We start from the raw sequence: 23,765 nt of genomic DNA on the forward strand, positions 1-23,765 counted from the left end.
AGTACAGTGACAGTCACAGAAAACGCTTACCACCCTTTCCATGGATTGCCCATGGTGCTTTAATTAGACGCAGAGCAAAGTGTAATCACAAAAAAAGAAAAAAAAAAAGCAGTCTAGAGACCAAATTAGCTACATGCCTATATATATTAATCAGTATAAAAATGTTAAAGTACAGTGGGGGGAAAATTAATGATTTGATCCCCTGCAGATTTTGTACGTTTGCCCACTTACAAAGAAATTAACTGTCCATCATAGTTGTATTTTAAATGATAGAGACAGAATATCAACCAAAAATCCAGAAAAAACACAAAAAACAAATGTTTTAAATTGAGGTTCAGTGAGTAAAATAAGTATTTGAGCGACGGGGAAACCTTTAAAGCGGAGGTCCGCCCACTGCTGCAAAAAAATTAAAAGCCAGCAGCTACACATACTGCAGCTGCTGGCTTTTAATAATAGGACACTAAGGCCCCTTTCACACTGGGGCGGTTTGCAGGCGTTATTGCGCTAAAAATACCGCCTGCAAACCGCCCCTAAACAGCCTCCGCTGTTTGTTCAGTGTGAAAGCCCGAGGGCTTTCACACTGAAGCGGTGCGCTGGCAGGACGGTAAAAAAAAGTCCTGCGAGCCGCATCTTTGGAGCGGTGAAGGAGCGGTGTGTTCAACGCTCCTAAACCGCTCCTGCCCATTGAAATCAATGGGACAGCGCGGCTATACCGCGGCTATAGCCGCGCTGTACGAGCGGTTTTAACCCTTTTTCGGCCGCCAGCGGGGGATAAAACCGCACCGCTAGCGGCCGAATACAGCCACAAAAACGACGGTAAAACAGTGCTAAAAATAGCGCTGTTTTACCGCCGACTCCCCCACCGCCCCAGTGTGAAAGGGGCCTTACCTGTCCTGGACTCCAGCGATGTCGGCACCGCAGCTGTTTCTTCCATCAGCTGTCGGGTGCTGCCACCGCCATTGCGGGTATCGGTACCTGGCAGTGTAGCCTTACGGCTTCTTTCTCTACTGCGCATGCGTGAGGCTCCGCTCCCCTCTCCTACTGGCCCGGCGATGGGGGGAGGAGGAGGGAGCCGAGCGGTTGTGGTTCCCGGCAGTGGGAACAGGATACCTGTCATAGAAGACAAGAGTCCCCCCGAAAGGTGACAAATGTGGCACCGGAGGAGGGGAGGAGACAAATGAGCGGGAGTTCCACTTTTAGGTGGGACTCCTCTTTAAGATACTTATAGTTGCTTCCAGAGTGCAGAAATTTTTGTTTTGTATAATTTTCCCCCTCCTACTTTTTTTTTTTTTTTTTCTCTATACCTGATATGGGGTAACGAGTGGAAACAGATGTGTAGGTCCTAAGATGTTAACTCTTCCCAAAGTGTTCTCTGTACAGTGGAACCTCGGATTGCGAGTAATGCGGTTAACGAGAGTTTCGCAATACGAGCACTGTATTTTTAAAAATCGTAACTTGGTTTGCGAGTGTTGTCTCACAAAACAAGCATGATTTAGGCCAAAGCGGTGTGCAGTACCGCTTTTGGCCTGAGGTGGGGGGGGGGGGCGCCAAAGCCGAGCAGAGCCGAATGACGCTGATCGTAGCCAATCAGCGCCGTTCGGAAAGGCCCAAGGACACTTCGGCTGTCCTCTGCAAATCTCAGGTAGGAAGTCTTTCCAAGGTTTGCCGAGGTCCGCCGAAGTGTCCTTGGCCCTTTTCGGCCGTTTCCGAGGCTCTCCAGCACCCCCCCCCCCCCCCCCCCGCGCCGCATGCGGTATTGCATCCCATTGAAGTAAATGCGGAACAAATTATTTTCGTTTCCATTGACTTCAATTGGAAAACTCGCTTTGTTATGCCAGTACTTTGGATTACAAGCATTCTCCTGGAACAGATTATGCTCGTAATCCGAGGTTCCACTGTACTGCCATACAGATGTACGATATGTTGTTCAATCCTAATTGACTAATAAATAATTGTCCTGCAAACTTCAATAAAAATCATTGAAACAGAAATAAGCAAAACGTGACTTGGTACTTGGTGGAGAAACCCTTGTTGGCAAGCAGAGGTCAGACGTTTCTTGTAGTTGGTGACCAGGTTTGCACACATCTCAGGAGAGATTTAGATCTTCTCTAAATCCTTAAAGGGGTTGTAAACCCTTGTGTTTTTTCACCTTAATGCATCTTATGCATTAAGGTGAAAAAACTTCTGACACTGACCGGCCCCCCATCCCCCCTCGCTTTACTCACCTGAGATCGTTCGTACCCTCGGCGGAGATGCGCACACCCTCTCTGCCTGGGGTTCTCGGCTGTTGATTGCATAGATAGCAGCGCAGCCATTGGCTTCAGCTGCTGTCAATCAAATCCTATGACCGGGGGGGCGGGGCTTAGTCTGGCATTCTGTTTATGGACGCAAATGCTGGACTCGGGAGCGCGCCCGCTAGGTAGCCCCCAGGGAGAGCGCTTCTCCTAGGGGGTTTTACCGATGCGGAGAGGAGCCGCGAGAAGAGAAAAAAAAAGGTTTACAATCTTTTCAAGGTTTCTTGGCTGTTGCTTGGAAACTCGAAGTTTCAGCTCCCTCTATAAATTTTTTTATAGAATTAAGGTCTGGAGACTGGCTCGGCCACTCCATGACCTTAATGTGCTTTTTCTTGAGCCACTCCTTTCCTGCCCTGGCGGTATGACCCATCCACAACCCATCTTCAGTGTTCTGGCTGAGGAAGGAAGGTTCTCTTGCAAGATTTTACAGCACATGGCCTGTACCTTTAGCAGTGGGGGGGGGGGGGGGGAGCTCCAATTGCATACTTGTGATGGGGAGCTTTCCGATCATGTGACCGCCAATCACAGCGGTCCCGAATGCCCATCTCCGCCTCCCGGCTTTTAGAAGCTCTTAAAGGTCCAGAGGGCAGCGGCAGGAAGAGGTGGAGAGAATAGTCAGGGTCCATCACATGAAAGAATTCCACCAACCAAAAGAAGGCTTTCTTTTATAACCTCTAATTGTTTCTCATTCTTCTTTATGATTCTTCTATTGTTGATTTATGGTTTTCCCCAAAACACAGGATTCTTGAGCTCTTCGCTCAGGTTGAGAAATCTCTGGATGCCTTTTTGAAGCTCAGACAACACCTGAAGAATTTACAGGTCGGTGTCCATTTACTTATTATTTAATAGAGATGTGCACAGTGGAATAATTTGATTTGTCTTGTTTCAGATTAGTTCATTAAAGTTTTTGTAAAGGCTGAAGTTTTTTTTTTTTTTTTTTTTTTTTTTTATAACCTTCATGCATTCTGTGTGCTGCTCCACCCACAGCCCCCCTAATACTTACCTGAGCCCCATCTCGATCCATTAATGTGTGTGGGAGCCTTAGCTATCCCGGGACTCCATCTCCTTATTGGCTGACACACAGCAACATGAGCCATTGGCTCCCACTGCTGTCAACCACAGGCAGTCGGCCAGTGAGGAGAGAGCAGGGGGCGGGGCCAAGACGCTTTTCTATGTGTCTTATGGACTTGGGAGCGAGCACGCACCAGTGCCCCCATCACAAGCAGCTTGCTGTTGGGAGCACTGGTCAAGGGGGAGGAGGCAGGGGCACTGGCAGAGGACCTCAGAAAAGGAGGATCAGGGCTGCTCTGTGCAAAACCACTTTACAAAGCAGGTTCGTTTGTCGTTTGTTTAACCCCTTGGCGCCGGCCATATGCAAATATGCTGCCTCTTGGCGCCTGTTCCTTCACGCCGAGAGGCTTCATATTTGCGTGAACTGCTGCAAATACACCTGTGCCGAGAGCATGCGGGCTCCTAGCACGGTTAATGCCGCCTAACCGAAAGCTCCCGATTGCTCCTTGCGATCGGGAGTTTTTGGATCACGTGACCGCCGTAACAGCCATTTACGGCGGTCACGAGATCTTAAGCCCCGCCTTCCGGCATCAAAAAACCCCTTAAAGGGCCAGAAGGCGCTGGCGCTAAGAGGTTAAAAGGAAAAAAACATTTATAATCGCTTTGACTTAATCATTTTTGTTTCGTCATATTAGTTTTGTTAGACTGATTTGTTTTCGGAAACCGTTTTGTATATTTGGATTCAGTTAGTATATTTATTTTCGAATCGATTCGAATTTCGGAAGATGGCTGTGTTCTTTTCTAATCTACTCTATTTTTTTTCCGTTCTTGTCATTTATCTTATTTCACTTTAATACCTTACTGTATTTTTTGCAATATGTTTCCAATTCATTTTCAATTTTTTTACAATTCTTTTTGAAATTTTAAAATTTGTTATTTCTGTACGTTATAATCTATTCCGGATTTGTTGAAATTTCGATACCATTGTGATTCGGATACATCTGAATAACAAAAATTCTGTCCAAATTTCAATTTGTAGCAAAACAAATTGCACATGTCTGTTGTTTTAATCCTTGCCGCTATTTGTTTATCCTTGCCGCTGCCCATATATGTGTCTTATCGCTGTGTTACCTTGAGAAAAAAGTCCTGAGCCAGCAGGGGAAATACGCCGGGCGGCAGCATGCTGGACATGTGTGCTCCTCTTACCCTAATTTAGGAGGAAGCGCTTTTAACGGGCCGTAACAGCTAACAACACATGCTGTGACATTTTACAGCAGCCGGCAATATGTCCCCGTATGAATTTCATGGGTGACACTTGCACTGCAAGCTGGGTGGCTTGTACAGTTGTAAGTCCAGGGGGCTTCAACACAAATATTTATGTGGCATGAAAGCTGTATTGTTTTGCCAAAGATTATCGCTTGTTACACAGTTGGTAAAACTTGAGACGATGCGGGGATGGGCCACTAAAATGGGGCTGCGAGTCCAGCAAAAAAGCCTAATGGAGTCTAGCAGAGGGCTTAATGTCTTCTCAATAGTAGAGAGCAGGTTCAGGAAGTGTCCTCATTATTATTTAGTTAATTAGTGCCAACAATTTACACAGTACTGTACATTCACATCAGTCCCTGCCTCCAAGGAGCTTACAATCTAAGGCAGCGTTTCTCAGCATTTTTTTCAGTCCCAGCTCCCTTTAAAATTGTGCAAAATCTTGAGCCCCCCCCCCCCCCCCCCAGTCTACAATGTAAATTTTATGTCAATCAATGGGAAACATGAGCCTGGGACAATACACAACTTCAATTAAATTAACTAACATTAGAATCCCCTTCCCTCCTTCACTTCACATCTGAGTCCCCCTTTCACATCAGGAGCCCCCTTCATATCAGCAGTCTCCCCTTTCACGTCAGGAGCCAACCCCCCCCTTTCAAGTCAGGAGCCAACCCCTCCTTTCAAGTCAGGAGCCAACCCCTCCTTTCAAGTCAGGAGCCAACCCCTCCTTTCAAGTCAGGAGCCAACCCCTCCTTTCAAGTCAGGAGCCAACCCCTCCTTTCAAGTCAGGAGCCAACCCCTCCTTTCAAGTCAGGAGCCAACCCCTCCTTTCAAGTCAGGAGCCAACCCCTCCTTTCAAGTCAGGAGCCAACCCCTCCTTTCAAGTCAGGAGCCAACCCCTCCTTTCAAGTCAGGAGCCAACCCCTCCTTTCAAGTCAGGAGCCAACCCCTCCTTTCAAGTCAGGAGCCAACCCCTCCTTTCAAGTCAGGAGCCAACCCCTCCTTTCAAGTCAGGAGCCAACCCCTCCTTTCAAATCAGGAGCCACCCCTTCATGTCAGTAGGCTCCTTTCCCATCAGGAGTCTCCCCTTCACTTCAGAAGCTCCCCTTTCACATCAGGAGTCTCCCCTTCAAGGGTGAAGGCTCCTCTTCATGTCAAGGTGCCCTGCTTTACGTCAGGAGTCTCCCCTTCATATTAAGAGCCCCCCTTTCACATCAAGAGCCCCCCTTTCACATCAGGAGTCTCCCCTTAACATCAGGAGACCCCCTTCAAGTTAGAAGGCTCTTTTACATCAGGAACTCCCCTTCATGTCAGAAGGGCCCCCTTTCACATTAGGAGTCCACCCTTCATGTATGGAGTCCCTTATCACATCCATGCCACCTCATACATCAGAGGCCTGCTATACATGAGAGCACCCCCAGATTCTGGGCAAACTGGGCCCATGCTTAGGGCACCTTGGGGAAACCCAGATGGAACCCTTGGGTGCCTTGGCAGCTTGATCCTGCAGCTTGACACTGATCTAACCTGGGCCAATTGAGACACGAACCAATTATTGCAAACTTTTACTCCTGCCTATAACACGGCTTCTTTTGACCTGCCTCCACCACCATATTCTCCTTTCTTTCTCACCTAGGTGAGAATGACGTTCAGCCCTGCCACCTCCTGGAATGTCCACGTCCCCACATCCCACAAAGCAGTTTCACTGACAGGTGCACAGCACTGGATTCCACAAGTGTGCAGATGCAGGGCTTCGGGTCCCAGCAGAGTCCTGCGGTACATCTGCACATGTGCGGGGGCTTTCCCGTGTATGTGCGAAGACTGAGCAAGTATGGAAGTCCCAGATATCAACGTGTCTGTGCACGCACGGGAAACCTCCATGCTTGCTGGGCTCTGCCAAGACCTAAAGCTTGGTCAGCACATCCGTGCATATTCCAGATTATCAAAAATGGAACTGCTGGAGGATGTGGGAGGGGAAGGGGGTGTAACATTATGGGAGACTACAGTTCCTCTTTAACTTACCAACATGTCTTTGGAAGGAAAACAGAGTACACAAAGGACCTACATGCAAACTCAATGCAGATAATAACCTGGCTGGAATTTGTACCGAGGACCCCAGATATCAATATGAATTCAAAATAGACCTGTTTCTTTTTTTTTTTCTTGCAGTATATGCACAGCTGTTCCTCATTCAAATGTGTATTGGATTGTTTGTTAGATACCCTTTTTTTTTTTTTTTTTTTTTTTTTTTTTTTTTTTTTTTCCTAAAGCAAAAGATGTCCAGTTGGTATCTGCCTCTTAGTCGCAGAGGCTTTTCATCCAGATTCTTACCGAGATGGTTTGTTCTGCCTTTAAGTTACCTCCTGCAGAGGTTTCTGAGCCTCCCTGGTCCTCTTTGGGGTCCCTGAAGAAGCCGCCTCAGGCTGCACAGGCTTTCCCCTTGCACCCGCTGTTGGAACAGGCGGTGTATGCCGCTTGGGAACATCCTGACAGGATTTTCGTTCCTCCTGAGAGGTTTTTCTCTTTTATATTCCAGGGAGGAAAAGTTTAAGAAAAAGACCCTGTTGACAAGAACCTGGAGTCATTATTATTAAAGGCTTCCTTTTTTTTTGGCCAGTACAGCTAATCAGCCAGCTGTCGCAGCAATTGGAGTCTGCCAGTCCTTAAAAGATCGGGTCAGACCGCCTAACAGGCCTAACCAGGAGGATGATCTTGCTAAAAACAGGGAACGGTCCACTTCAACATTGGTGATGGATGAACGGTTCGGCTCGCGCATGAGTTCGGACTCAACATTGGCTATTCGCCCCTCTCAGGGAACACCCAAATTTGCAGGACCCAGCATGTACCGGTCCGCAACATTACAATGGGGGGGGGGCAGTGCCACTAGGTGACGTCGCCAGGTGGCCCCGCCCTTACCTATATAAGAACTGTCAGATGGCGGAGGAGGCATTCGGCGGTCAACCATCAATGAGTACAGAGCATTTTTTTTTTTCTTCTTCTTTTTCAGGTGCAGCGGGCGTCATGATTGACAATGGATTTACATCGGGGACACTTTTTTTAAAAAAAAAGAAAGAAAAAAAGGAATTGTCAAAAACTGTCTGGTTTTTATTACTCTTTGACACTTTTTTGGTGAATGGGTATACTCATTCACACGGGGGGGGGCTGGGATCTGGGGGTCCCCCTCTTAAAGGGGGCTTCCAGATTCTGCCAAAGCTCCCCGCCCGCAGAACCCCACAACCACAGCCCAGGGTTGTGGGGAAGAGGCCTTTGTCCTAGAGCTGCATGATCGTTAAGAATCGAGATTGCGATTCTTTCCCCCTTGTGATCTTAACAAAGCATTTTCCCTCTATGCAGAGTTCTCTGCTTAATTCCACAGCTGAAAATAAAAAAACAGGCAGTCTGCCAAGTTTCGCAAGATTCCTCAGCTAACTATAAACATTGCAATGTTTTGTTCTTTAGATCAAAGGAATGAACTTGGGGCTGTAAACGAGGGAAGTTTAACCACTTAAAGACTAAACCTTTTTCTGACACTTGTTGGTTTAAAGTTAAAATCATTATTTTTTGCTAGAAAATTAGTTGGAACCCTCAAAGATTATATATATTTTTCTAGCAGAGATCCTAGAGAATAAAATGGTGGTTGTTGCAATATTTTATGTCACACTGTATTTGCGCAGCGGTCTTTCAAATGCAATTTTGTTTTTGTTTTTTTAAACACACTTTAACCACTTCCTGCCCGTCGGCCGTCATATGACGTGTTTGTGCGGGTATCATTCAGATATCGGCTTTTTCAGCCGGCGATTCCCTACACCATAAGAATGATCATAGCGGCTGTTGCTCCGCTTGATCGTTCTTACGGGTGGCGAGAGGGGACTAAACCCCCCCCCCCCCGTGCTGCCCTTCGGTGCTTCTACTGACACACCGCTTCCATCAGTGAGTCGGAGACAGGATGTTTACCATAGAGCTTTCCGGTGGACCAGATGGTCGCCAAAGTCTCTATGATCTTAAGCCGAGATGTTTTGTTTTTTTTTTGGTTTTGTTTTGTTTTTATTTCTGGCTTTCCAGCCTAGAGGTGAGATGTGGGGTCTTATTGACCTCATATCTCACTGTATAGAGGACCAATCATGCCATATTCCTATTACTAGGAATGTTTACATCCCTTGTAATAGGAATAAAAGTAATCAAAAAAAAATATATTTTTTTTTAAAAAGTGTCAAACAAAAAAAAATGTAAAGTGCCCGGTGTGCTCGCACGCAGAAGCGAACGCATACGTAAGTCCTGCCCACATATGAAAACGGTGTTCAAACCACACATCTGAGGTATCACCGCGAACATTGGAGTGAGAGCAATAATTCTAGCCCTAGACCTCCTGTGTAATTCAAAACATGTAACCAGTAAAAAAAATGTAAAGCTTCGCCTATGGGGATTTTTAAGTATCCAATTTTGACACCATTCCATGAGCGTGTGCAATTTTGAAGCGTGAATGTTAGGTATCTATTTACTCGGCCTAACTTCATCTTTCATATTATGCAAAAAAAATTGGGCTAACTTTACTGTGTTTTTTTTTTTGTTTAGCACAAAACTGTTTTTTTTTTTCCAAAAAAAGGCGCTAGAAAAATTGCTGCGCAAATACCATGCGAGATAAAAAGTTGCAACGACCACCATTGCATTCTCTAGGGTCTTTGCTAAAAAAACATATGTACTTTTTGGGGGTTCTATGTAATTTTCTAGCAAAAAAAATGATTATTTTTACATGTAGTGGAGAAATGTCAGAATTGGCCTGGGTGGCAAGTGGTTAATGAACTAAAAAAAAAAAACTAAACAGTACAGTTAGCCCAATTTTTTTGTATAATGTGAAAGATGATGTTACGCTGCGATAATCGTGAGAGAATTGTGATCTTTATTCTAAGCAAAAAAATTGTGATTCTCCATTTTCCCAGAATCGTGCAGCTCTACTTTGCCCCAAAGCACCCCCCTACACATGTTGAGGGCATGTATAGTTCAGGAGGGGTGAGGGGGCACTCACTCGCCCCCCTTTCCTAACCTGCCAGGCTGCATGCTCAGATAAGGGTCTGGTATGGATCTTGAGGGGACCCCACACTGTTTTTCAATTTTCCCCTAAAATCCATACCAGACCCAAATGGGGGGGGGGGGGGGGGGGGCTGCCCGCCCCACGCCATTTTCTTTTTTTTTTTAAATAGCCGGGTGCTATTGCAACCGCAAGTCAATTTAAATGTGTTTGTTTTTTTGTTTTGTTTTTTTATTATATAAATGTCAGTTTTGCTGCAGCAGGTTCTATACATGCTACAGATGCGCCACTTTTACAAGCAGACTAATGGGGCCCCCCAGGCACTATATTTAAAGGAATTTTTCATTTTTATTGTTGCACTTTAAGCTTCATTAAAATCACTGCTCCTTTAAAAACGATTGTTTTAAAAAAAACTTTTGCATGAATACATGCCCCTTAAGCCAGTACCCGGACCCCCTATACACTTTTTATGGCCAATTACTTGCATATAACCCTTCAAAATGGGAACTTTTGATTTTTCAAGTTCGGCTCCCATAGACTTTAATGGGGTTCGCCGTTTGGATCAGAACTTCTTTCTCTGTTTGGAAGTTTTCCTGCGAACCGTACATGGGGTGTTCGGCCTATTTCTTTTCAACATTTTTAAATAAAATGCATATCTGCTGCACTCTGATGCATTTATTTTGGCACGTGCACTGATTTGTGTGTGTATGTCAGCAGCATTTCTGTGACAGTTCTCTACATAGAGAGGAAGGTTGTATTGACAGTTCACAACGATCACTATAGCATTACGCCGCCCCCACCAGCGGGGTCAAAGGACATCGCTCATATAGATTCCCTTTCTAAGACGGTGATGTTCCATAATTGTGAACAATGTGACATAAATAATTACATAGATATCAATCGCATATTATTTCACCCAGCGCCCGTCAGAAATCGGAGGAGCCTTTAACGGTGTGTCACTTTGTGTTATTAGCATCTATTAATAAGAATGTCTGCTGCTCCTATGTCATTCCAAATGCCAAATGATAATGATTTGGATCTATCCATGCACCACATCCCACTCAGAAATACTCAATTAAAGAACCTATTATATGGATTTTTAAGGTGCCAAAAATACGGAACTATATTACAATAAAAATGTATTCATAGTAAATCACAGGAGAATATATCCAGTGGGTATAGAAAGGAACCCCCCCCTTTTTTTTTTTTTTTAAATCACATTTTGTTGCTTTGCAGCCTTAAATTAAAACAGACATAGTTTTTTGTTATATCCAGCTGTATTGACTAGTGTAACTTGGAACATCCGTGTGAAGACAGAAAACCAACATGTCAGAAAAAAAAAAAAATAATTCAATAATTCAAAAACGTAATTACTGAGTTGGAAAAAGGATCACCCCCCCTTGTGTCCGTATTTTGTTGAACCACATTTTGCTTTAATTACAGCCTTTAATCTGTTGGGATTTGTCTCTACTAACCTTGCACATCTAGACTTGGCAATATTTGCTCACTCTTCATTGCAGAACTGCTCAAGTTCACTTAAATTTGATGGTGACCTTTTATGGACTGCAGTCTTCAAGTCATTCCACAGATTTTCAATGGGGTTTAAGTCTAGGCTCTAATAAGGCCATTCAAGGGCATTCACCTTTTTCTCCTTCAACCACTGTGTGGTCATTTTTGCTGTGTGCTTTGGGTCATTGTCATGTTGGAAGGTAAACCTTCTTCACATTGACAACTTTCTGGCAGAGGGCAGCTGATTTACCTCAAGAATTTGATGGTATTTTGCCCCGTCCATTTTTCCTTCTACCCTGACAAGTGCTCCAGTCCCCGATGCACAGTAAAACCCCAATAACAGGATATTACCCCCTCTATGCTTTACTGTAGGAATGGTGTTCTTTGAGCTGTATTGGATTTCCGCCAGACATATAGTTTGGTGTTGAGGCCAAATAATTAAATTTTAGTCTCATCTAACCACCTTAAACGCACCTTGAAGATCCTGAGGCCACATGGTGTATTGGTCAGATGAGACAAAAATTTAACTATTTAATCTCAACGCCAAAAGGTCACCATCAAATTTAACTGAGCTTGAGCATCTGTTGGATGAGCATGCTGGAAAACCAGCAGCCGTCCAGCCCCTGATCAGCGCTCTCAACCAATGGCTGAGATCGCTGACCGGAGTGTTCTGGCCGCCCCCCTGTCGGATACACAACAGCTCAGCAGGGAAGTCTTCCTCTCAGCAGGTGCCAAGTCGGTGATAGTCCTTTGGTTTGAACACCTTCCTGCCCGCCCAACCCCTTTAGGGTTAATATTGCCCCAGGTTTCCACTCCTCCCCTGGCTTTTAGGTTTTGTTTGTGCAGCGCCACCTATCTACTTATATGTGATCATTTACCTTAATATTTCCTGAAGAAACACAATCTGTGAAACGCGTTGAGACCAAGCATCTTCCTCTCCTCCCCCCCATTTTTCAGTGTTATTTGATTCATACTCTTTATTTAACATATTTATCACACTATTATGTAACTGCTGTTTTTTTTGTGCAGGGTATTATGATATGATCACTCCTTTGCGGCTGTGGTGCACGTTTTGGTCTTGAGACTCATTGGGGTTGATTTACTAAAGGCAACTAGACTGTGCACTTTGCAAAGTGCAGTTGCACTCTGCAAGTGCAATTGTTCCAGAGCTTAGTAAATGAGGTTAGGCTTCACTTTGCAAAGAATGCCTAATCACATGCAAGGAAAATTTAAAAAACTGCATTTTTGCTTGCACATGATTGGATGATGGAAGTCAGCAGAGCTTTTGCTCATTTACTAAGCTCTGAAGCACCTGCTCTTGCAGAGGGCAAAGTGCACAGTCAGTTTGCCTTTAGTAAATCAACCCCATTGTTATATATACTGTAAGCTTTAATAAATAGAGGATTTCATATGATATAAATATCTGGTGTCCTTTTCTGAGGTTTCAGCACCTGAAAATTCCCTTGTCTTTCTACATTTTTGTCCTTTATATTTAATAATATCTATGGATGGATGTGATCATCGTGCACAGTCCACTATACCTTTTTATATATGACCTCAACTACCCACTGCCAGTTGATCTTTGTATTACATCAGCTCCTTATTTGGGTGTTTAAAAATTGTGATCCTTCCACATATTGACACTGAATGGAGGCAAAGGAGAGTATCAGTAGGGGGTGGGCCTATTGACAACCTATTCACTTTATCCCAACTGGGCATAGTGACAGATTGTCTATAACAGGATTCTGTTTCTTCTCCAAAATCAGAACCTGGCTGCAAGAATGTTCCTTTGGCTGAATGGGGACAAATTCCCACAGGCACACTCCAAAATCTTGTAGAAAACCTTTGCAGAAGAGTTGAGGCTATAGACACAAAGAGGGGCAACTCCATAATAATGACTATGGAATGTCCCATACGCTCATTCAAGTGTGATGGTTAGGGGTCTACAAACATTTTGTGCATATACTGTGCATATAGTGTTTCTCAACTTGGGTTCCTCCACAAGTTGCTAGGGGTTCCTTTAGCTGTGGCATTACACCAATGATCTTTTTAGAGCAGGGTTTCTCAACTAGGGTTCCTCCAGAGGATGCTAGGGGTTCCTTAAGCTGTGGCATTACACCAATGATCTTTTTATAGCAGGGTTTCTCAACTAGGGTTCCTCCAGAGGTTGCTAGGGGTTCCTTACGCTGTGGCATTAAACCAATGATCTTTTAGAGCAGGGTTTCTCAACTAGGGTTCCTCCAGAGGTTGCTAGGGGTTCCTTACGCTGTGGCATTAAACCAATGATCTTTTAGAGCAGGGTTTCTCAACTACGGTTCCTCCAGAGGATGCTAGGGGTTCCTTAATCTGTGGCATTAAACCAATGATCTTTTAGAGCAGGGTTTCTCAACTACGGTTCCTCCAGAGGATGCTAGGGGTTCCTTAATCTGTGGCGTTACACCAATGATCTTTTTAGAGCAGGGTTTCTCACTAGTGTTCCTCCAGAGGTCTCTAGGGGTTCCTTGAGCAAGGAACAATTTCTGCCTCTCAGATAAGTTCCAACTCACACCATTGATCTTTTTAGCTATCTGTAAGTGAGGAATTCTTCCCAATGATCTTTCCACTGACCATCACACTAATGTACCATGAGTTGTAGATATAGTAATTTTTAGCAGGAGTTCCCTGAGACTAGAAAGTTATTTCAAGGGTTTCTCTGTGTAAAAAAAAAAAAAAAAAAAAGTTGAGAATGGCTGATCTTAAGAATGTCTAACATATTATCCATATTCTAGGATCTGGAGGGCAACTGTGAACTGGCCATTGTTTCTGGCACTGAGCATCTAACCCTGGACTTAAGAACAGAAATGCAGAAAACAAAAGTCCTGAGTAAGTGAAAAAAAATGTGTATTTATTTTTCTGCGTGCACCAGTTCTCCTCCTATGAGGGGATGAACAAAATCATACTGATGGGCATATTTAAAGGATAAGTTCACCTTGCACATTTTATTATTTTTACCGCATAAGAGTCTGCAAAGCATTGTACCAGCGATCAGTGGATAAAGGGGTGCAATGTCGGGCTCCTGAAGACAAGCTCTTCAGCTTTCTTGCCTGTACCTGTGTATGGGCTGTCAGTTTATTCACAAGCCCTGCAGCTTCCAAACTAAGAGGGCGCTTATCAACACCCTCGCAGTTCATTAAAAAGTGCAAGCTGTCTGCCGCGGTGGCAGATGGGACTTGTAGTATTCTCATTCACAGATTCCTGTGAATGAATGACGCTGCTGTGTGGGCGAAGCAGCTGCATCAATTTTGAAAAATAAAAGCGAGTGCGGGGAGAGGAACCCCTTCCCCACTGTCACAGGGGAGGGGGATGAGAGCTGCAGGTAATGGAACATGTTACACCCTAAATACGGTTCCATAAGTGAACTTATTTAATCTAAATCTTGGTGCTCGATCCTTCACAACACTGAGACCCCCTGTAACCTGCACAAAACTACAACATATTGCACATTTGTTGAAAAATCTGTTTCATCTCTCCATAGGAAATGGAAAGGATCGCATTCATTTTGCACAGCTCATTTTGTTCGTACAGTTCGTCTTACAAAAAAATTATCTATTTGGAGAAAACGGACAGGTTTTTTTGTTTGGGCGCCCCTCCACTCTCAGATTCACATATTTGCTGCGCTCCTCCACTACTCTGTTCATCTGCAGGACAATACACAGTATTTCCAGGTACTGGGGAAGCATGTGATGTTCTCTCCTTCCTCCCAGGATTCCGTGCTCTGGGCTGAGCTGCCAATCACCAGGCTATAACAGTCATGTGAGATGAGTTAATACCTACCTCTCCCATTTTAATGCCGCTCCATTAATCGTCCTAGGGAGTGTTGATTTCCTGTGCCAGAACCCCCCCCATCCATTGCAGTCTGGGGTTCCTCTTTGTCACTACAGAACACTGTAGTAAGGAGAGGGTTGAAGGGAGGAACCATAGAGCGCAGCGCGGAGGAAGCTTGAAATCGAAAAAAAATCGTTTTTTTTTTTTTTAACAGACTCTGGAGGACTAGTTCTCTTCAATAGAGGGAGTTCAGCAGCTCAGGAAGCAGAACAGATATTTATTCAGTATTTTATTTTAGAGACGGAGTCGCTTTAACCACTTCTGGTCCTTCCCATAGCAGATTTACTGCTACAGGGCGGCCTGCATGCACAGTCGGCAGGCCACTGCTGCTGTGATTAATCACAGCAGAAACCGATCTCCAAGTGCCTGGCACTGGATGTCTTCTGGCACCCACCAATCGCTGGGCAGACACACAGAATGGAGCTCTGCCTATGTAAACAAAGCAGATCTTCATTCTGACAGAGGGGGGGATGGATTTTGTATCCCTGCAGGGAATAAAATCCACCCTTTAATCACCCTGGATGTTTAACCCCCAGCCAGTGTCATTAGTACAGTGACTGTGTATATTTTTAGCACTGATCACTGTATTTGTGTCACTGGTTCCCATAAAGTGTCAAAAATGTCAGTTAGTGTCAGGTTGTCCTCCGCAATATCGCAGTCCTGCTAGAAGTCTCTGATCGCCGCCATTACTAGTATAAAATTGTAATTTTTTTTTTTTTCAATTCCATAAATATATCTCATAATTTGTAGACGCTAGAAGCTCTGCTTAAACCAATCAATATATGCTCTTTGGTATTTGTTTTACCAAAAACATGTAGCAGAATACATATTGGCCAAAATTTTATGAAGAAATTAGATTTTTTTTTTATTAGATATGTTTTATAGCAGAAAGTAAGCCATTTTTGCTTTTGTTTTTTTTCAAAAAATTGTCGGCCCATTTTTGCTTATAACGAAAAAAAATTAAAAACGCACTGGTGATCAAATGCCACTAAGGCCACTTTCACACTGAGGCGCTTTACAGGTGTTTTAGCTCTAAAAATGGCGCCCTTAAAGCGCCTCTCCTGTCACCGAGGGCTTTCACACTGGAGCGGTGCGCTTGCAGGACGCTAGAAAAAAGTCCTGCAAGCAGCATCTTTGGGGCGGTTTGGGAGCAGTGTATACAGCGCTCCTAAACCGCCCATGCCATTTGAAATCAACGAAGCACCTGCAAAGCGCTTCGGCAACCGCGCTTTGCGGGCGCTTTTAACCCTTTCATCGACTGCTAGTGGGGGTTAAAAGCTCCCCACTAGCGGCCGAAAAGCGACACTAAAACAATGGTAAAGCGCCATTAAAACTAGCGGTGCTTTACCGCCAACGCCCCCGCAGCCTCAGAGTGAAAGTGCTCTAAAAGAAAACTCTATTTGTGGGGGGAAAAAAAGCTATATTTTATTTAGGTAAAGCGTTGCATGACCATGCAATTGTCAGTTAAGGTAACGCAGTGCCATATCGCAAAAAATGGCCTGGTCATGAAGGGGGGTAAATCTTTCGAAGGTCAAGTGGTTAATATCGGAGATCCGTAAATGAAAGCGCTTGACTTGATTTACTTTCTTAGACCTTACGCAGGTGGAGAATGAAGGGGGAAGGGGTTTTATAGATCCAAGGTTCAGGTATGGGTGAGGTATGAGCTATAGTGGGGAGGGGACTGTTATACATAGAGCCCACAGAATTATCTCTACACTGAAGGATACATCTATGTCCTCCGTCACCAATGTGACCCAGCAAATTGAAAGCTTTCCACCAGCACGTTCCTCCAATCACTGGCTTCACATGACATCCTGCTGAGAGAGCTGCTTTGTGCGTCTTCTATTCTAGCATTTTTACGCGTCCTACAGTCCTTAAATGATTATCTGATATTTACATTGTCAGTGTAATGTGAAGCCTTGTGTATAGCGTTAACTATGAGCACCTGCATGTGGCGCTATATTGTGCAAGCATGTGGAACTTTAAGTTTGTTTTTCATTTTGTTTAGGAGTTGTTACAACTTCTGTCCCCCTTTTTGGGGGAAATTTCACCTCGTTTTCGTATTATTGCATACGTATAAACACCACTGATACTACTGACAGACCTTTTGCATTTGGACCTTAAAGCCATATTTGGGGCTCAGTCCCCCATTCTCCAGTTCTCCCTCTGTGTGCCAACTGTAACTTTTTTACAAAGTCCTCAGTCCAGTCACATGATTTATAATACCCATAAGGTCCTCATCGGGTCTTCTCCCAACAGTTGGTAATGGTTGGTAATGCACAGAGCTGCCTTGACATGGTGAATATATATATATATATATATATATATATATATATATATATATATATATATATATATATATATATATATATATATATATATATATATATATATATATATAATATACACACACACCATCCAATGGGCACGTCAAGCAATCATCCAAGAAATGTAATGATACAAATAATTTATTGATGAAATGATTCATAAAAGAATAAATCCGACGTGTCTCAGGGGCACACTCGCCCTTCATCGGGGGCTTAAGATTTTTTTTCCTGTGCTTACACGGGCTCAGGTGATCAGATAAAAATTACCACTAACCCCTACCCCTCACCATCAGGGGAGTCCACCTGGTCTGGAATTGTGGGAAGAGAGAGCAGGGAAGAACGCAAACCCCAATGATTTAGATCTCATAAACCTAATACTGTCAGCTGATACAATGATATAACCTTGCTTTTAGCGTACTTTAGTGGATATGGTGCCAATAAGGGTGAGATAAGACACCGTAGTAGTTGAGTTACAGGCATGCAGTAAAATAAGATATGTCTGACATGGTGACATCAGCCCTGCTCTCTGTATTATTAAACCAGGAGTGCAGGACGCTGTGGTGACACCCCCCCTGAAAATAGTACCGCTCGAATGCCCCCCCCCCCCCCCCCCCCCCCCCCAAACCTGCGTCAGTCATATCAGCATGTGAAAAGACTGGTGCTAGACAGGCAGAATAGGCTTGTCAGCCTCCAGTAGACCTCAAAAAAATGGTGGCCGTCTGCACACAGACATGACTCCCTGTTGCATAAATGTAAATGAGATCAGTAAAAGATGGCTTCAGCTTGTGTTCTCCACCTGTAGAGAACTCTTCAGACGTGTTTCACCCTTTTCAGGGCTTAATCATAGAGGCCTCTGTGATTAAGCCCTGAAAAGGGCAAAACGTGTCTGAGGAGCTCTCTACAGGTGGAGAACAGGAGCTGAAGCCATCTTTTTCCTCACTCCGTCTTCCATATTGAATGATGCTGGGCATCCCTGGCTCTGGTCATTCCATTTATTGGTACCCCTGATGTTTTCTCTTTTTCAGTATCTGAAGGAAGAAAAAGGAAAAGGCAGATGCTTTTGGTATAGAGGTAAGGAGAAGAAGGTCCCGTCTTTGGTAATAGTGCCTGGAAGGGCAGAATGTGTTGCCCAAGTGGTAGGGCAATGGATGTAACTTTGTATGTCAGGCCGGCACCCGTACCTTCACCAGACTTAGTTTCACACCAGAAAGCTACGTGAGGTGTCTCTGTCTCTTCTTTTTGAACACCTGTTCATCTTAGGCTGGCCATACATTAGGCAATTTTCTTCAAAGCACCGATACTCGTGCAAATGCTTAGTATGGGCACCGATATCGGTATCGGTGCAACCCTACTTTTTTACACTTTTTTTTTGTTTATGAAAAAAAATATTAGAGAAACCCCTTTACATCACAAGTTGCCTGGATGGCAAGTACAACCTGGTGATCCTTCCACATCTCAGGAGTCAGTTGAAGAGTCCAGCTTCTTATTTATATTTCCTCTTCAATAATTTTGAAGTGACGGACTTAGAACAAATATGCTTCATGCTTATTCCAAGTCTGCCACTGAGAAACATTGAAGTCCCATATGAATGGCATCGGAAGTTATTTCTACATATTGCCATGCTTTTTTTTTTTTTTTTTTTTTAATTTTAAGTGTAGGGGGTTATTCAGTGAATTTTATATTTGTAAATTAACTGACTGTATATGTACTCTTCTTGTGAGAGAAGAGCCCTTCCATAGCACTCCTAGAGCCCCTTAAAAAAAGAAAAGTGCTTATACAAATACCAACCCCATGAAAGTCTCTGTATTTGTCTAGGCATGCTCTGCACATCCCACATGATGTTGTCCAGATCTGCTTATAACTCACAAAAGCACTAACCATTGCTTGTGGGAATCAGCAAATGTACCTTCACTGAAAATCTTTATATTGCATTATGGGGGATCCTGGACCGCTATAGGAGCAAGATGTGACCTGTCACTTTATGGTGGCTTCCTAGCCCCCCTACCCTACATGCATGCTCACTTCACTATTATGCCTGCACCTCCCGCTTTTTGTTTACATTCCAGACACTTTTTAGGCCTTGTGCACACTGGGCGTTATAAATGCCACTTTTAGGGCTAGTTTACTCTTGCTTCAAAACATGGCTTCGGACAGGCTTGGTTAAAGCTCTCTGAACGCCAGTAAAAAGCTCCTGTCACTAAATAAAATGGTTGGCTTACAGTCCTGTTTACACCTTGCTTTTGCTTGAGGCTTCGGTGGGGCTTTTGGTGGGGCTTCAAGCAAGCTTTGACATAGACTTCTATGGAGGCTTTGAAGATGCTTTGAAGCACAACTAAAGCGAAATGGGGTATAATTTTTGAAGCAAACCCAAAGCAAAAGCAAGGTGTAAACAGGACTGTAAACTAACCATTTTATTTAGTGACAGGAGCTTTGACTGGCCTTCAGAGAGCTTTAACATAGCGTGTCTGAAGACTTGTTTTGAAGCAAGTGTAAACTAGCCCTTAATGTGTGTTGAAGCCGAAGCGAGTGTAAATGAGCCCTTAAGAGCGTTTTTGATGTTTTTTTGTTTTTCTGCCTCTAAAGGCTACTCAATGTTGGCCTACGTGTCCATGCACACATGGCCGTTTAGAGGAAGGGCCATTTAGACGCTTAACGCGCCTTGATGCTGCTTTTCTCGTGCCAGGAGAAAGGTGTTCAGGAGTGCTGGGCAAATGCCTACTGTGTACATAAATGAGTGCGCTGTCTCTTAATAATAATAATATTCACATCAAATATAACACAAACTGTGCAATGTGTTAAATGTTGTATCAGCTTATTATCATATAGAAAAGTCCATGTGAAGATGTCTACTGCAATCTTTCACAAATTGCAAAAATCCCATACCGGTGGACAAGTGCCAGCAATCCTTTGTGATAATCCCCGTGATCCTTCACAAACACAAAACTGTATCTGCTTACCAGACCTTTAGACCCCCAAAAAATAAGGTCTAAAGCGCTTTGGGTAAATCACAGCCCCAAGGTCACTTTATTATACCACCTCATAGCGACTACCAGCTGCTCAGTTTCCAGGACCACAATGCTTATCCACTATGCTGTTATGCTGTTTGTCCTCACAGTAGGCCCAAAAATGTTATGAGAGAAAGCAGATCCATGGTGCATTACTGTAAAAATACAGTTTACTTAAAAGTAATGCGCTCACAGAACAATATTTAGAGATCGCATGTAACAGTCCATCATGATGTCCAACTCGGCACAATGACGTCAGCACCAAGGCCCCTTCCCTATGTGTTTCGTTCCCTCGAACGTCGTAGGGGGATGGGTTATGCCTAGTGTGCTAGCCATCATGGCCCTATAGCAATAAAGAGCAAAATGAGACACAACTTGTTTGACGTGGCACCACATCCAAAAATGCGAAAGGAAGTAAAAAAGAAGAATGCAGGACTTTATTGGTAGCCACATATAACCCAAAGGAAGTGAGCATTCACAAGATTTTAAAAAATAGAAAAGTTTATTAACATCAATTCAATTAAAATCTTCATAAAACATAACCAACACTTGTCAAGAAGTGTAAAGTACATTTCCCACATAGGTAAAAGTACACCCGGAAAGACTTAGCCCATTTGTGAATATGTTACATATAAAAATAGGCACAATTGCCAAATATCCTTAAAGTGATTTTAAAGGCAGAAGGTTTTTTATCTTAATGCATTCTAAGCATTCAGATAAAAATTTTTTTTTAAAACACCTGTGCGTAGCAGCCCCCTTAATGCTTACCTGAGCCCCTTCTCGATCAAGCGATGTCCACGAGAGACTCGGCTGGCCAGGACTCTCCCTCCTGATTGGCTGGGACAGCGGCAGAGCACCATTGGCTTCCGCTTCTGTCAATCAAAGCCAATAAGGAGAGAGACATGTCCGGGCCGCAGCTCCGTGTCTGAATTGACACATGGAGCTGCAGTTCGGCTTCGGTGCCCCCCCATAACAAGCTGCTTGCTGTGGGGGTGCTCGGCGGGGGAGAGGGGCCGGAAGGGCCAAAGAGGGACCCGAGAAGAGAAGGGGATCGAACCATTACACAGAGAAGGCAAGTATAACATGTTTGTTATTTTTAAATGGAGAAAAAAAAAACTTTAGTATCACTTTAAAAATAAATGTACTGATTTTTTTCTGTTTGTATTTTGTGAATAAATGTAATTAGTTTTCCAGTGTAAATAGGAGCTCCTGAAGAAGCCATTCTTGGCGAAACACGTAGAGATCAACACCAGCGTTCTACTTACAACCTATTCCTGTATGTGGCCCAGGATTTTTAAGGATATTTGGCATTTGTGCCCATTTGTGTCTGTAACATATTCACAAACGGTCATTACAGGTTATAGTGTGCTTTTACCTATGTGGGGAATGTACTTTACACTGTTTGGCAAGTGTAGGACATGTTTTTATGAAGATTGTAATTGAATTGATGATGTTCATAAACTTTTTTGTATTTCTTTTATATCTTTTGAGTACTCCCTTTTTTTGGGTTTGTAGGTGGCAACCAATAAAGTCCTTCATTCTTCTTTTTTTCTTCCATGGCCCTATAGCTCTCTACCAGAAAGCTGTGCAGACATTGTACTGGAGATCACCTGGCCAGGATGTAAGCAAACCGCAAAGGAGAGTCGCAGAGGTGAGACTGGTCATAAAACAGTTTGGTAGTTACTTTAAAAAAAAACTGAGGTTCCCTACCCATTCTCAGTCCATTATATTTTGTATCAAACAGAATTACCATTCATAATTTTAAAGGTTTTCCTTTCCTGAGTATTTTGATTGACAACTTCCAGTCTCTCAGCTTGTGAGATATGATGACCCACAGACCTGTAGGAATCCTCTTACTTATGTTTTTTTATGGTGTGTGTGTATGAAGATTCATTCTTTTCTGTAATGTCCGTCCTCTCTCTTCAATGCAACGTCCATGTTTGCACTTGAATGAGGTGCACCACATTACTGGAGATGCCGCTGCATGATCTGTGGTACTGATGAATGGAAGAACTTGCAGTTATTTATGCTTTTTAATATTTGGCTTTATTTCCTATTCTTTTACCAAGGTCATTGAGGAGTCGATGAAACGTTGCACACTGCCACCTAGGATTTGGTGTTTGAACACCGATTCAGTTGTCCTCCTGCATGTTGGTGTCTCGAACGGTCTGGGACTTGAAACCTCCTATGACTTCCCCTGCAGGTCACTTTCTACTTTTTGTTAATGTGAGCTTTGTAGCTTCCAGCATCTTATTATGACTTTAATTAGAGGGGTGATGACACAAATGCAAGACAATTGTGGACAATCTTCTGAAAATGCTAGTATCATGTATAAAGATAAAGCTTCATGCTTTGCTAGTATCATGGATGTCTCTGGGTTCAGTACATACTGAACGGGATTCAGACTTTTACTGTATATATAGGAGTACATGCCTCGCCTGGCTACACAAGCTGAATCAATTTGATTGGAGTTTGGAGTCCTACGCCATGAAGTTTCCATTTGGGTGGACCTGTCATTTCTGCTTAGAATTGCTCTATAGTAGACATGCGCAACAAAAAATGTGTTTGTTTTGGTTTCATTTCCTTTTTTCGAAAATTCAGAAATCCGAAAAGTCGAATTTTCAGATTTCCGAATTTCGGAATTCGGAAATTCAAAAATTCGAAAATCTGCAAAAAAGAAAAAAAATCAGTAAAATTAGAAAAAATAATTATTAAATTACAGGTATTGGAATTTCCTTTCGAATGTGGCTGTTTGTGAACCTAACGAATACAGATTTATCTGAAGTTACGAATTATCCGAAATAACGAATGCCGCATCTAAACAAATGGAATGGGGACAAATTAATAACAATAATAAAAAGGTTTTATTATTATTAATTATTATTATTAGATCGTTACATTCATTCGTTTAGATAAGGCATTTATTATTTCAGATCATTCGTAACTTCGGATAAATTTGTTCTCGTTATATTCACAAACCGCCAAATTTAGAAGGAAATTCCAGTACCTATAATTTAACAGTTATTATTTCGAATTTTACTGATTTTTCTTTCTTTTTTTCGGATTTTCGAATCTTTGAATTTCCGAGTTTTCGGAATTCAGGAATTCGAAACTCGGAATTTTGAAAATTTGAAATTCGTAATTTTCGGAAATTCGTAATTTCGCAATTAACGAATTTGTCAAAATTCATTAAACGAATTCGGAACTAAACAAATTGCACATATCTACTCTATAGACTTCCTCCTGTTGCCCAGACATCCTGTAAGGGCAGGAAATAATAGTGGACAAGTAGATTCAGAGGACAATGAAAAAACTTTTTTACAAAATGAATGTTGCACTAGATAAAATGTTTTTTAATAAAAATGTAAATGAACCTTAGGCCCACCGTACACACTATACTGTCCGACCATACAATCTCTGTAAAATCAACTTTAGATCTCTATGTATTATGAGGACCTACCTAAATTAT

At 43.1% G+C, this 23,765-nt stretch overlaps 1 protein-coding gene across 2 annotated transcripts in view; it reads left to right on the forward strand.

Moving 5' to 3' along the window:
- Nucleotides 1-22,941, forward strand: part of ITGB3BP (integrin subunit beta 3 binding protein) — a 68,357-nt gene extending 45,416 nt beyond the window's left edge. For both annotated transcript variants that reach the window (XM_073593816.1, XM_073593817.1), the window contains exons 5-8: nucleotides 3,035-3,113; nucleotides 13,869-13,962; nucleotides 18,317-18,362; nucleotides 22,366-22,941. In XM_073593816.1, coding sequence (XP_073449917.1) covers nucleotides 3,035-3,113; nucleotides 13,869-13,962; nucleotides 18,317-18,360 — 217 coding nt within the window. In that variant the 3' untranslated portion in view covers nucleotides 18,361-18,362; nucleotides 22,366-22,941. The remainder of the gene's footprint in view (nucleotides 1-3,034; nucleotides 3,114-13,868; nucleotides 13,963-18,316; nucleotides 18,363-22,365) is intronic.
- Nucleotides 22,942-23,765: the final 824 nt, after the last annotated feature.

The sequence above is a fragment of the Aquarana catesbeiana genome, linkage group LG07, assembly GCF_042186555.1.
Source record: "Aquarana catesbeiana isolate 2022-GZ linkage group LG07, ASM4218655v1, whole genome shotgun sequence".
Taxonomy (NCBI): Eukaryota; Metazoa; Chordata; class Amphibia; order Anura; family Ranidae; genus Aquarana; species Aquarana catesbeiana.